The sequence below is a fragment of the Thalassophryne amazonica genome, chromosome 9, assembly GCF_902500255.1.
Source record: "Thalassophryne amazonica chromosome 9, fThaAma1.1, whole genome shotgun sequence".
In the NCBI taxonomy this organism is placed as follows: domain Eukaryota; kingdom Metazoa; phylum Chordata; class Actinopteri; order Batrachoidiformes; family Batrachoididae; genus Thalassophryne; species Thalassophryne amazonica.
The window spans coordinates 111102991-111116631 of NC_047111.1; the positions used below are offsets into that span (position 1 = coordinate 111102991).

A 13641-nucleotide genomic window follows, 5' to 3' on the forward strand; every position below is an offset into this window, starting at 1 on the left:
ATACTATAGTCATGGAGCTGTATATAAGAACTAGAGAGCGCAGTCCCAATGCTGCACATTAAACGAAAACGTCCCTTCAAGGACAGCGACATGATGTCTCCTAACCGGGCAAAATATTGACGAAGTACCCGGATGTTAATGCATTTTCAATGGAGATTCGCGACTGAACACACTCAGAAAAATGCTCGCAAAATACGTGTTAAAATGCCATTTTGTCCTGGATATCGAGTCAGTAAAATTAAATTACATTAAATTATGTCAGGAAAGTATTAAACTTACTCTGACACCCACACATTCACAAATATTAGTGTTGAAAGTTACATGGATCTGCGCTGTTAAGCTGCGCTGCTCGGCTGAGCTGCTGCTGTTCAACGCAGCGCGGCTCCTAAAACCATCACAATACATTTATATATATTATATTTTTACACAATTATCCTTTATTGACCGAGTTTCATTCATGAAGTCAGCGGTGTGTGTGTGCACATTTCTGTGTGTGTGGCAGCACAGCGCGGGTCAATCTCATTATTTTAAGGTGCCAAAAAAAAAAAAAAAACTCCCCAGTCTTGTCGAACAAGTTTTAGTCACTAACGACAAGAATTTTAACTAGGCATTGGTCTAGCAGTGGAAAATATCAACTAGACATAAGTGAAATTAATGATCCGTGTCATCGGGTGACACAGGTACGGCAGGAGACATACAGCTGTTTATCATCCAAATATCACGGACAAAGTGACAACAATAACCAAAACCACTTACTTATGGAAGGAAATATTGTCTCCCTTGTTCTTCCGTTTGTGACTTTGCCAACATGCGCAGCTTTCCAGCAAATTCCACCTGTTTCTTGACGAGAGTAAGTGAACTTCTACGCACACAAATCACTAACTTGCCCGGAATTAAAATGGCGATCACGCCTCCTTGTCGGCACACGGCTCAGCGCTACTGCGCGCCTTGCTGCCATCTACTGGAATAAAAGAGCATTACACCATCTGCCACACTATTACAGCACATACACCCGTTAATATTTGATAATTGCCCACGGCACCCCTGACAATTGATCACGGCACCCTAGGGTGCCGCGGCACCCCGGTTGAGAATCACCTATTAAATGCAGCACTAAGATCTAACAGCACCAGACCCTTAGTGGTGTCCGAATCCATTGTAAGCAGAAGATCATTCACCACTTTCGTGAGAGCTGTCTCTGTGGACATCCCAGTCTCACGTTTTTTTCGTGCTCCCGTCACGAAATGATTCAAATTTTCGTGACAGGGTTTTTTAAACTCCCTATTTCTAACCCTACCCGTACCCCCAACCTTAACCATAACCTAACCCTTTCAATGGCGGTTGGCAAAGTAACATGCCAACCACTGCCTACTGAACTAGTGTGTGCGTTTGTGTGTTTTCCCATAATCCTCACTCTGACCACCAGGGCTGGCACTGAACCATTTTGCTCTCTTCCTGTTTCCATAACCTGAGGCAGAGTCACATTCTGGACATATCTGGTGGAGTTTTGTTTTTTGGACAGTCGTCTGAGTCTTCTTGTCTCTGTTGGCCACTGATGCATTAATAAGTGTTAAACTGTTGGCTTATTGTTTGTTTCCTCAGTTTTTCCCCTATGCTTGTTCATGTCACAGCAAATTACTCCAACACATTCATTTGTGAAGAAAATGCAATTATGTTGACTCAGCGTTAAAAGGCTTTGGTGTGTTCTTGTATATACTAATCTTAACAAGAGCAATTACAGATTTCTGACGTCCACCAATCCGGATCACCTCCAAAGTTCAGTGGAGTCTTCCATGCCCTAATATCCATCTGTGGTACAAATTTGGTGAGAATCCGTGAAGTAGTTTTGACGTAATTCTTCAAAGCGTAATATATAAAGTGAAATCTTGATCCACAATCCGGAATCAAATCCAGATCACCTCCAAAATTTAATGGAGTCTTCCATGGCCTAATATGTGTCCGTGGTGAAACTTTGGTGAGAATCTGTGAAGTAGTTTTGATGTAATCCTTCAAAGCCTATATAAAATGAAATTTGAGCCAGAATCCGGATCCAGAGTCAGATCCCCTCCAAAATTTAATGGAGTCTTCCTTGGCCTAATACAGGGGTGCCCAGCCTTTTTTGAACCAAGATCTACTTTTAAAGTTGACAGTGTATCGAGATCTACCAAGCAATATCGAACGCCACAGCGTAGCAGAGAAGCTTGAATCTTCGACTGGACTGGGTTGCTTGACGCAAGGACGTTTCGCTTCAAATCGCAGAAGCTTCCTCAGCTAAAATTCTTGCTCTGGAAGTCTGACTTCTGTCTGACTCTTGTAGAGAAGAATAAAACAGAAGCCAACAAATGCTGGAGTTTTAAACCTAACCAGACCCCTCCTACTGAGAGGCAGACTGCTATATGCTAGTGACTAAACAATAGCTCTAATTAGCAACTATTGTCCTGTATTTAGCACACCAAATGGCAGGACAGCTGTCCCTCTAACGATGGGATGAATGCCTTTCTGATGGCTCCCTTGACGTGAATGACTCATTACCATGAACAAAAGACTGAAACTCCTTTGACCTGAGTACCCCATTGTAAACAGGGGATAAAGTGTGTCTCCTCTTCTTCTCGTCTCCGTCTCCTGTCTATCTGGTTTCTTTGTTCTCTGGGACTTCTGCACTTTGTCCAGGGACCATCGTGGGTACCCACATACTGTGAGGGCTTTCCGGACAAGTTGTTGTTCTTTAGCCCTTCCCTCTGCAGTTGTGGGCACAGAGGGAAGAACAGAGGATTCAGGTGTGTTGGAGCAGGGAGACAACTAAGAGTGTCAGGAATGTGGCTCTCGAGGACCGAACTTGGCCACCCCTGCCCTAGGGTGCTCTGGTACAATGTACACTTATGAGCAACCTCATGTTTGAGCATGGTGTTCGTTATGGACAGTCCGTGACTCACACAGAATTTCAATAACAGACGACCATTCGGGTTTAGATCGGGAGGGCAGCCCTCCCAATCATGCCTTTCCAGGTGTCTGTCATTGCCCACGTGTGCGCTGAAGTCCCTCAGTCGAACAATGGAGTTCCCCACCAGAGTCCCATACAAGACCCCATTCAGGGAGTCCAAGAATGGATGGATGGATGAGATTTATTGTCATTGTCATTACAAGTGCAACAGCGAGATTACGTCCCACACTCACATTTCCACAGACACGATACAGCAATTAATCCAGAATTATTACTTGTTTACTGTAATAATGGCACATCAGAATTAAGACAACACATATACATTTGATATTGTTTATGTGCACTAAACTTGAAACAGTCCGTTTCCCAAATTGAGGCGATGTGAGTGTGTGGTAGCCGCTGCAACAGGAGTTGTGCCGCTGCTAGCTTGAGGGGAACGGGGATCTGCCACAGCTAAAACCTCGCAGCCCCCGGAGGGGAAAAGACGTGGCGTGAGAGATGGCCGGGATGGGGTGTGTGATGGGGGGCAGGAGGAGAGGTAGAAGGGAAAGTGGAGCATGCTTCAGTCTTTGTCCATGTGTGAGTCTGTCTGCCCTTGTGTACTGCAGTAAGAGATAAGGAGGCAGCCAATCTTCCCAAGGCAGTAGAAATTCTTCTGAAGGGAAAAACAATGGGCATTTTATCCTTCAGAGGCTGATAAGCCTGTCGTGTTTGTTGGTGAGCAGTGAAAAACACTTCCAGCTTCACATGAACAAACCAAATCCCAATTCTGAAAATTTCCCCGGTCTCTGAAATCTTCACCTTCTCCTGCAAGGCACGCATTTGCTCCGAGATGTTATCCAATTTGCGTCTGAGTTCAAGGGTTAACGCAGTCTGACAATGCATCGCCTTGCCCAACTCAATCATGACGGACAAGCAAAGGGTCGTGGTTTTGGCGGCAGCCGTCTTGCCAATCTTCCGGTAGGTCAGGGCAGCACATAAGCCAATAAGTACCAGCCCTCCTACTATGAATCCAAATATGAATAAATCCTCGACGTCCTCCACAGAGAAAGGTGCAAAGCATGCGACCCACCAAGTCTCCCAGGCGTCGAGAACATAGTACGCAGGTTAAGTTCCATCCGGCCACGCAGGGTCCCCCGGCCGTGATCTTCTTGTAGACAAAAAAATGGTGTCAATAGCATTCAGAGACCAGCCGATCAATTCCATGATTAATCCAATATAGTCTGAAGAATTCACAGCCTGGTGAAGTAGGGACTTTGAAGGTTGGAGCAGAGATCGAAGAGAGACGAGGAGATGCGACCGCCCTCGCCGGAGTCCCAAGCTGAATACGACATACTGCTGTTCAGTGCATATGCACAAACAACAGTTACAGTTTTCCTCCACCACTCGAAGGTGCAGGGAGGTGACCTTCTCATCTACCAGGGTAAACTCCAATGTAGTGGCACTCAGTTGGGGACTTGTAAGTATCTCCACATCCGCCCGGCGTCTCACACCCTGGGCAACTCCAGAGAAGAGTAAGGTCCAACCTCTATTGAGGAGAGTGGTTCCAGAGCCGAGGCTGTGAAGGGGTAGGGAGGGGATCAATCAGATGCCGGATCGGTATCTGGTTCCGATACAGATGTAATTCGCGTATCGGAACATACCTATGCAACCTGCAACATTTTCCGATACTGGAGACGAGCCACTGTGAATCTTCTCAACTGCTGTTGTTTGCTCTCTGCTTATTTACTGCCAAGCAGGAGGAGAGGAGAGGGAGGTTTTTGAAGCCAGGCTGTTTGAGAGAGCTCTCTTCCGCAGTGTTCTAGCTGTGGTTAGCAGCAAATTTCTGCCCGGCTGTCAGGTTCAAATTGCGAGCATGGATTTTCCGAAAAATTAACGGAACTGTTGCTGAAAATGTGTACTAAAAAGTTAGCTGCAAGTACTTAATTCTTTCACCAAAACATCAAATCTAGGCTTTCATCTTAGATGCACCTTCTGGCAAATTGTGGCTGAACATTCAGGTCTCCTTTTTAAGAAAATACTCATAAAATCAACAATAATGGTAATAATAATATTAAAGCAAACACAGCTCTGGTATCAGATTGGAAAAGTATCGGTATCAGCAGACATCCAAATTCAGGTATTGGGACCGGATCAGAAGTGAAAAATTGTGGATCGGTGCATCCCTAGCGTGGAGGGGAGGCCCATCAGTTCTAACTGGTATCACTCCACCTCCCGCACAAGCTCCGGCTCCTTCCTTCACAGCGAGGTGACGTTCCACACCCCCAGACCTAGCCGCTGCCACCCGGGTCTGGTCCGCCGAGGCCCTCGAGTTTCACTGCCAACCATGGGACAGCGTGCCCAACACCAGCGGTGCCCCCTGTGGGTGGTGAGCTTACATGGTGGAGATGGAAGGTCCACGTTGCCTTATCAGGCTGTGCTCAACTGGGCTCTGTGGTAAGTCCAGCCACCAAATGCTCGTTGACAGACCTCCATCCTGGCCTGGCTCCAGATGGGGCCCCGGGCTTCCTCCGGGCCGGGTCACATTTCCTCTCCCTTGTTCTGTCATGGTGTCTTGTGAACCATTCTTTGTCTGGCCTCTCGCCAGATTTGCCATTCGAATAAATGAAAAAATGATCCAGGATAAAAATGACAATTTTCCTTTTTTGTCCTCCACCATAGAAGAAGAGCTCTTCATCTCTGGCATTTACCAGAAGCCGGCATCCTTATTGGTGCATTGCTGCCACCTGCTGCATCAGTCTGTTGTAGCAGCACTAAATTCTCTCAAATTTTTTTCATGCAATCGACTGGAACTCAGCCCGCGAACGACTGGTTGATCGTGATCAACTGGTTGGGCACACCAGGCCTAATATCTGTCTGTGGTGAAAATTTGGTGAGAATCCGTGAAGTAGATTTGAAGAAATCTGTTGGGCAGTCTGTCTAATGGCCAATTTGCTACTTTGATAACTTGATGTCTTTGATAATTCTTTGATAACTTCATATCTCCTCTGGGACACCATGATGCATATTGTTCTTTTGCTTACCACGCGACACAGACAATACAGTTTTGCTTTTAGACATACCGTTTCAGATAATACAATGGGAGCAGTCACCGCATATAAACGTCAAAAGCAACACTTTTCACCCAATCATGTAGCGCCACTGAGCCACCCAGCAGGGCGGGCAGGCACAGGACAGGCTTAAGAGCAGCTACAGCCGGGAAGTCGGGGGTCTTGACCTCAGCAGTGCATGAGATGTCTGTTGTCAAGCTCCCAGCACTGTAAATGGTGACTCTTATTCAATATGGGCGTGTTTTTAATACAGCATCTGGTTTTCAAGTCCGTCTCCTGTCAATCTTTGAGTCTCCAAGTACACTCCCCAGACTATACTATGGAAAAAAATCTGGGAAAATCAGGGTAAACTCTACAAACAGATGCATTCAGGTCCATTTACCCACCAAAAACGAGAGAAAAAAAGAAAAATCTTAAAAAAAAAATTCCTGTTAGAAACTCTACAAAAATGGTATCTCCACACACACTGTCTCTTGGTTTGCAGATTACTTGGCACGTAGGATGCAGTGCATTCAGACGGCTGGTGTCAGTTACACCTTCATTGAAGTCACAAAAATAAAACTGGTCTTCAATGCTGAAAAATCCAAAATAATGTCTTTTTTCCTAATTCACCTGTTTCCTCATAGAACATACCGTTAATTAAAACTGCCTGAGCTAAAATTCTTGAGGTAGTCACCAACTACAAGTATTTGGGATTAATTATTGATATGGAGCTTTCTTTTAAAGTTCATCTTAAACATCTGACCAAATTAATGGTGCAGCTTGGGTTCTTTTATAGAAACAAGTCATGTTTTTCCCGGAGCTTGGAAGGTCCTGATAACTACATGACATATCTGAGTGTTGCTGTGAAACTATATCTGATGATACAGTTTAGAGTTCAGAGAAACATTTGAAGTAAAAACTAAATCCTGACCCGAGAGTCTCCAGATGACAGTGTGGACTCTCCAGTCTTGAATCCTGCAGCTGGTTGTTACTCAGGTCCAGTTTTGGCAGACTGGAGGACTGAGGTCTGAGAACTGAAGACAGATCTTCACAGCTTCTCTCTGCAAGATCACAGCCAGATAACCTGCAAAGACGATTAAAAACAAAGATTTTCACTTTAAAATGATATAAATGAAGTCACTGTTCAAATGTCAAAGTGTCTCTGTCCTTACAAATCTTTTTTAGATTCTTTGATCACTGGCAGCAGCCTCAGAAGAGCCTCATGTGAAGCAGAGTATTTCTTCAGGTCAAACACATCCAGATGTTGATCTGATGACAGTAAGATGAAGATTAGACCAGATAAAACAGAAGGAGAAAGACCTTCTATAGAGAGACTTGAGTTCAGGAGCTGTTGGATCTGATTCAGTCGAGAACAACCCTTCAGTTTATTCAGACACTGGACCAGATTGATGCTTCTGTCTGAAGACAGATTCTCATTGAGCTTCTTCTTGATGAACTCGACTGTTTCCTGACTGGTCTCAGAGATTCTGTCTGTCTGTATCATCAGGCCTCGTAGGAGAGTCTGATTGGTCTGCAGGGAAAGACCCAGAAGGAAGTGCAGGAACAAGTCCAGGTGTCCATTTGGACTTTGTAAGGCTTCGACCACAGCACTCTGGTGGAGACGCGTTAGTTTACGTTTATCTTCAGATGTCTCAGACCTTCTGGATGTTGTTTGTTCTTTGGACATCAGATTGTCTCCAGACTGGATGAAGGTCAGATGGACATAAAGAGCAGCCAGAAACTCCTGAACACTCAGATGGACGAAGCAGAAGACCTTGTCCTGGTACAGTCCTCTCTCCTCTTGAAAGATCTTTGTGAAGACTCCTGAGTTCACAGAGGCTGCTCTGATATCGATGTCACACCCTGTCAGGTCCTCTTCATAGAAGATCAGGTTCCCTTTCTGCAGCTGCTCAAAAGCCAGTTTTCCTAGAGACACAATCATCTTCCTGTTCTCTGGATTCCACAGTGGATCTGTCTCAGCTCTTCCATCATACTTGACCTTCCTCACTTTGGACTGAACCACCAAGAAGAAGATGTACATCTCAGTCAGGGACTCTGGCAGCTCTGGTGTGTCTCTGGTGTCCAACACGTCCTCCAGAACTGTAGCAGTGATCCAGCAGAAGACTGGGATGTGACACATGATGTGGAGGCTTCGTGATGTCTTCACATGGGAGATGATTTTTCTGGACTGCTCCTCATCTCTGAATCTCTTCCTGAAGTACTCCTCCTTCTGAGAGTCAGTGAAGCCTCTGATCTCTGTCACCATGTCCACACACTCAGGAGGGATCTGATTGGCTGCTGCAGGTCGTGTGGTGATCCAGAGGCAAGCTGGGGGAAACAGGTTCCTTCTGATGAGGTTTGTCAGCAGAACATCCACTGAGCTCGACTCTGTGATATCAGTCAGGATGTTATTGCTGTGGAAGTCCAGAGGGAGGCGACACTCATCCAGACCATCCAAGATGATCAAGACATGAAAGTGCTGGAAGCTGCAGATTCCTGCTTCTTTGATTTCAGGAAAGAAGTGATGAACAAGTTCCACAAAGCTGAACTTCTTCTGTTTCAGCACATTCAGCTCTCTGAAAGTGAATGGAAATATGAAGTGGAAGTCCTGGTTGGTTCGTCCTTCAGCCCAGTCCAGAGTCCACTTCTGTGTTAAGACTGTTTTCCCGATGCCTGCCACGCCCTTTGTCAGCACTGTTCTGATTGGTGGCTGTGTGTCAGCTGAGGCTTTAAAGATGTCTTCACGTGTGATTGTTGTTTGTGGTATGCCTGTTTTCCTGGATGCTGCTTCAATCTGTCTGATCTCATGTTTCTGGTTGACCTCTGAAGCCCCGCCCTCTGTGATGTAGAGCTCTGTGTAGAGCTCCTTAAGAAGAGTTGACTTTCCTGCTTTTGAGATCCCCTCAAACACACACTCAAACTTCTGCTTTACCTTAGATTTGAATTTACGACGACAAACTTCAGCACGAGTTCCTGAAAGAACAAACAGCACAGATCAGTTACTGAATGATGACATCACTTCCTGTTTTTCTGAATTCACACATGAATATATTTCAAATGAACCAACATCATGTGTCATTTAGCGTCTATGTTAAATGTGGACATAAGTCCTCTTACTGCTCTGCAGGCAGTCAGCTAGCTCCTCATAGTTCATTCTCCTCATGAAGGTCACTGTGAGGTACAGGAAAACCAGTCTGCTGCTCCTCTGCTCCTCATTCTCACTCTGACTCTCTAAGTATTCTACATCATTTGTCAGGAGAACCTTCTGGATGCTCTTCAGCTCATTTTTGACAAACATCACCATGTTCTCCTCAACATTCTGCAAAAGATATAAACATGGACAAAGAAAATCATCACTTTTTCATGAGTGTGGATTTTGTCTCCACATTATGCAGTTCAACCAGAAAATATACAATGCTTCACTTTTTCCACATTTTATTATGATACAGCCTTATTCCAAAATGGAATAAATTCCGTTTTCCCTCTCAAATTTGTACTCACAACACCCCATAATGACATGTTTGTTTTTTTGCAAATTTATTAATAAAAAATAAAAAAAACAACAACGACGAAATCATATGTACGTAAGTATTGACACCTATGGCTCAAGACTTTGCTGATGCACCTTTGGCAGCAATTACAGCCTCTAGTCTTGAATATGATGCTACAAGCTTGGTGCACCTATCTTTGGACAGTTTTTTCCCCATTCCTCTTTGCAGCACCTCTCAAGCTCCATCAGGTTGGATGGGGAGTGTCAGTGCACAGCCATTTTCAGATCTCTCCAGAAATGTTCAATCAGATTCAGGTCTGAGCTCTGGCTGGGCCACTCAAGGACATTCACAGAGTTGTCCTGAAGCCACTCCCTTGATATCTTTGTTGTGCATTCTGGGTCATTGTCCTGCTGAAAGATGAACAGTCGACCCACTCTGAGTTCAAGAGCGCTGTGAAACAGGTTTTCATCTGGGATGTCTCTGTACATTGCTCCATTATCTTTTCCTCAATCCTTACTAGTCTCCCAGTTCCTGCTGCTGAAAAACATCCCCACAAGCATGATGCTGCCACCACCATACTTCACTGTAGGGATGGCGTCTGGTTTCCTCCAAACATGACGCCTGCCATTCGCGGCAAAGAGTTCAATCTTTGTCTCATCAGACCAAAGAATTTTGTTAAATGGACTACATTTATATAACGCTTTTCCATCTGCATCAGAAGCTCAAAGTGCTTTACAAATAATGCCTCACATTCACCCCGATGTCAGGGTGCTGCCATACAAGGTGCTCACTACACACCAGGCGTAATAGGGGATTAAAGACCTTGCCCAAGGGCCCTTAGTGATTTTCCAGTCAGGCTGGGATTTAAACCAAAGATCTTCTGGTCTCAAGCCCAACGCCTTAACCACTAGACCATCACCTCCCCTGGAATTTTGTTTCTCATGGTCTCAGAGTCCTTCAGGTGCCTTTTGGCAAACTCCAGGTGGTCTGCCACATGCCTTTTACCAAGGAGTGGCTTCTGTCTTGCCACTCTACCATACAGGCCTGATTGGTGGATTGCTGCAGAGATGGTTGCCCTTTTGGAAGGTTCTCCTACAGAGGAATGCTGGAGCTCTGACAGAGTGACCATCAAGTTCTTGGTCACCTCCCTGACTAAGGCTCATCTTTCTCGATCGCTCAGTTTAGACAGGCAGCCAGCTTTAGGAAGAGTCCTGATGAATCCGAAAGTCTTCCATTTATGGATGATGGAGGTCACTGTACTCATTGGGACCTTCAAAGCAACAAAACTGTTTCTTTCCCTTCCCCAGATTTGTGACTCAAGACAATCCTGTGTCAGAGGTATACAGACAATTTCTTTGACTTCACGCTTGGGTTGTGCTTTGACATGCACTGTCAACTATGGGACCTTCTATGTAAACAGGTATGACTCCTTCCAAATCATGACCAATCACGTGAATTTACCCAGGGTGGACTCCAATTAAGCTGTAAAAACATCAAGGATGATCAATAAAAATAAGATTCACTTGAGTTCAATTTTGAGCTTCATGGCAAAGGCTGTGAACACATATGTACATATTATTTTTAAGTTTTTTTTTTTATTTGAATAAATTTTCAAAAATAACATTTTTTTCATAGTCATTAAGGGGTATTGTGTGGAGCATTTTGAGGAAACAAATGAATTTCATCCATTTTGAAATAAGACTGAAGCAAAACAAAATGTGGAAAAAGTGAAGTGCTGTGAATACTTTCTGGACACCTTATATTTTTTCACCGTGTAAGATTCTCTGAATTTTGTTCATAAAATCCAGTTCTGTTAAAAGCAAACTGAAAAGTCAAATCCTTAAATTATTTTTCTTAAAGATCAAGATCAGAATTTATCAAAATAAGGCACAAATAATTCAAATGTTCACTTTCAACAGTAAAGCCATGAATGATGCACTCATGAATATAAATGAGTGAATGAACATCATCCAAGTGTTTGTTGCTACAGAATGAAGACATTATGAATGATAATATATGACTGACGTCAACAGACCATAAACATGCGGTTCAGGCATGTGTGATGCTGCAGAGCAGATGGTACCCTGAGAACCTCTGACCTCTTCTGCTTCACTCTGTGGACCAATCATAAAGTTTACTCACATTATGTCTGAACACAAACAGCTTCATGTTCACATCAACCTGCATTGTTGGTCTGAACTCTCAAAGTGGTTTTCATGGTGTTCTTCTTGGTCCTGCTAATTCCACTGAGAGTCAAACAGTCAACAACATCACAACAGAGCCAACAACATCCTACTCAGGGCCAACCACCAAAACAACACAAAGACAGACAAGAACGAGAGACAAGTGCTGAAGACAATAACTGTGACGTGAGACACAGAGGAGACGGGGCCCCAACCATATGACATACCATGACAAACAACCACACATGAACAAACAGTGACAGCAACAGTCTGTTGTCTAATTAGTGAGCATCCATACCCTAATCCAGAACACTGTAGTGTTAATCCTCTTAAGAGCACCCAAAAACCAAATTGTAGCGACGGCCACAAAGACCCGACCATCCACACACAGACCCAGATCACAGCTAAATATCCGATCACTACTGTGGCTGGTGTGTTGGGCCAAGACAAGAATACAGAACCTTACCATATGACATGGACCACTCCGGCACATCAGAAGCCACGTGGACCAACAGGGGAGTGGCCCGACAGCACCGGAACGCACCCCCGACAACATCCTCCCCACAGGGTCACAGGGAGCCGCCCCAAACCCGAGGAAAACACACAGAGCACCGGCATGGGACCACCAACAGGGGGAGCCCCAGAACCACGCCACCCGGGCCATGGCCCCCGAGGGCGGGAGCGAGTGGCGGCAAGGACAGGGAGCAAAGGAGCCACCGGAACCGAATCCAAAGCACAAGGTAGAGACCACCGAGCCACACGAGGGCGAGGCCCAGACCCCAGACAAGAGGCAAGGCCCGACCCCGGGGCCAGGAAGAGCACAAGGCCCCCGACAGCCAGACCCCCCCAGCGCAGCCAGCAGTGCAGGAAATATGATGAAATATTGCATATTTTGTGAGTAATACAATAGAGCGCTAATAAACAATTAACTAAAAATTCGATTTTATCATGCTGTCTCAATACTTTTGGCCACCACTGTGTACACACACACACACACACACACACACACACACACACAGTTCTAGCCTCTGACACAGGCATTATACACAGTTGGGACATTGTGTAAAATGTAAATAAAAACAGTACAATGATTTGCAAATCCTCTTCAACCTATATTCAATTGAATACACCACAAAGACAAGATATTTAATGTTCAAACTGATAAACTTTGTTTTTGTGCAAATACTGGCTCATGTTGAAATGGATGCCTACAACACGTTTCAAAAAAGTTGGACAGTGGTATGTTTACCACTGTTACATCACCTTTCCTTCTAACAACACTCAAGCATTTGGGAACTGAGGACACTAATTGTTGAAGCTTTGTAGGTGGAATTCTTTCCCATTCTTTCTTGATGTACGACTTCAGTTGTTCAACACTCCAGGGTCTCTGTTGTCATAGTTTGCGCTTCACAATGCGCCACACATTTTCAATGGGCGACAGGTCTGGACTGCAGGCAGGCCAGTCTAGTACCCGCACTCTTTTACTACGAAGCCATGCTGTTGTAACATGTGCAGAATGTGGCTTGGCATTTTCTTGCTGAAATAAGCAGGGACATCCCTGAAAAAGACATTGCTTGGATGGCAGCATGTGTTGCTCCAAAACCTGGATGTACCTTTCAGCATTGATTGTGCCATCACAGATGTGTACACTGCCCATGCCATGGGCACTAACACACCCCCATACCATCACAGATGATGGCTTTTGAACTTTGCGCTGGTAACAATCTGGATGGTCTTTTTCCTCTTGTCTAGAGGACACAACATCCATGATTTCCAAAAACAATTTAAAATGTGGACTCATCAGACTGCAGCACACTTTTCCACTTTGCATCTGTCCATTTCCAATGAGCTCGGGTCCAGAGAAGGCAGCGGTGTTTCTGGATGTTGTTGATGTTTGGCTTTCGCTTTGCATGGTAGAGTGTTAACTTGCACTTGTTGATGTAGCGACGAACTGTGTTAACTGACAATGGTTTTCTGAAGCCCACGCGGTAAGA

At 44.8% G+C, this 13641-nt stretch overlaps 1 protein-coding gene across 1 annotated transcript in view; it reads right to left on the reverse strand.

Moving 5' to 3' along the window:
* Window positions 1–6861: 6861 nt before the first annotated feature.
* LOC117518002 (protein NLRC3-like) overlaps window positions 6862–13641 on the reverse strand; it is a 39824-nt gene continuing 33044 nt past the window's right edge. Inside the window, exons 3-6 of the mRNA XM_034179116.1 lie at window positions 11500–11578; window positions 9091–9292; window positions 7146–8946; window positions 6862–7057 (exon numbers count right to left, since the gene is read on the reverse strand). Of these exons, the coding sequence (XP_034035007.1) occupies window positions 6862–7057; window positions 7146–8946; window positions 9091–9292; window positions 11500–11578 (2278 nt within the window). The remainder of the gene's footprint in view (window positions 7058–7145; window positions 8947–9090; window positions 9293–11499; window positions 11579–13641) is intronic.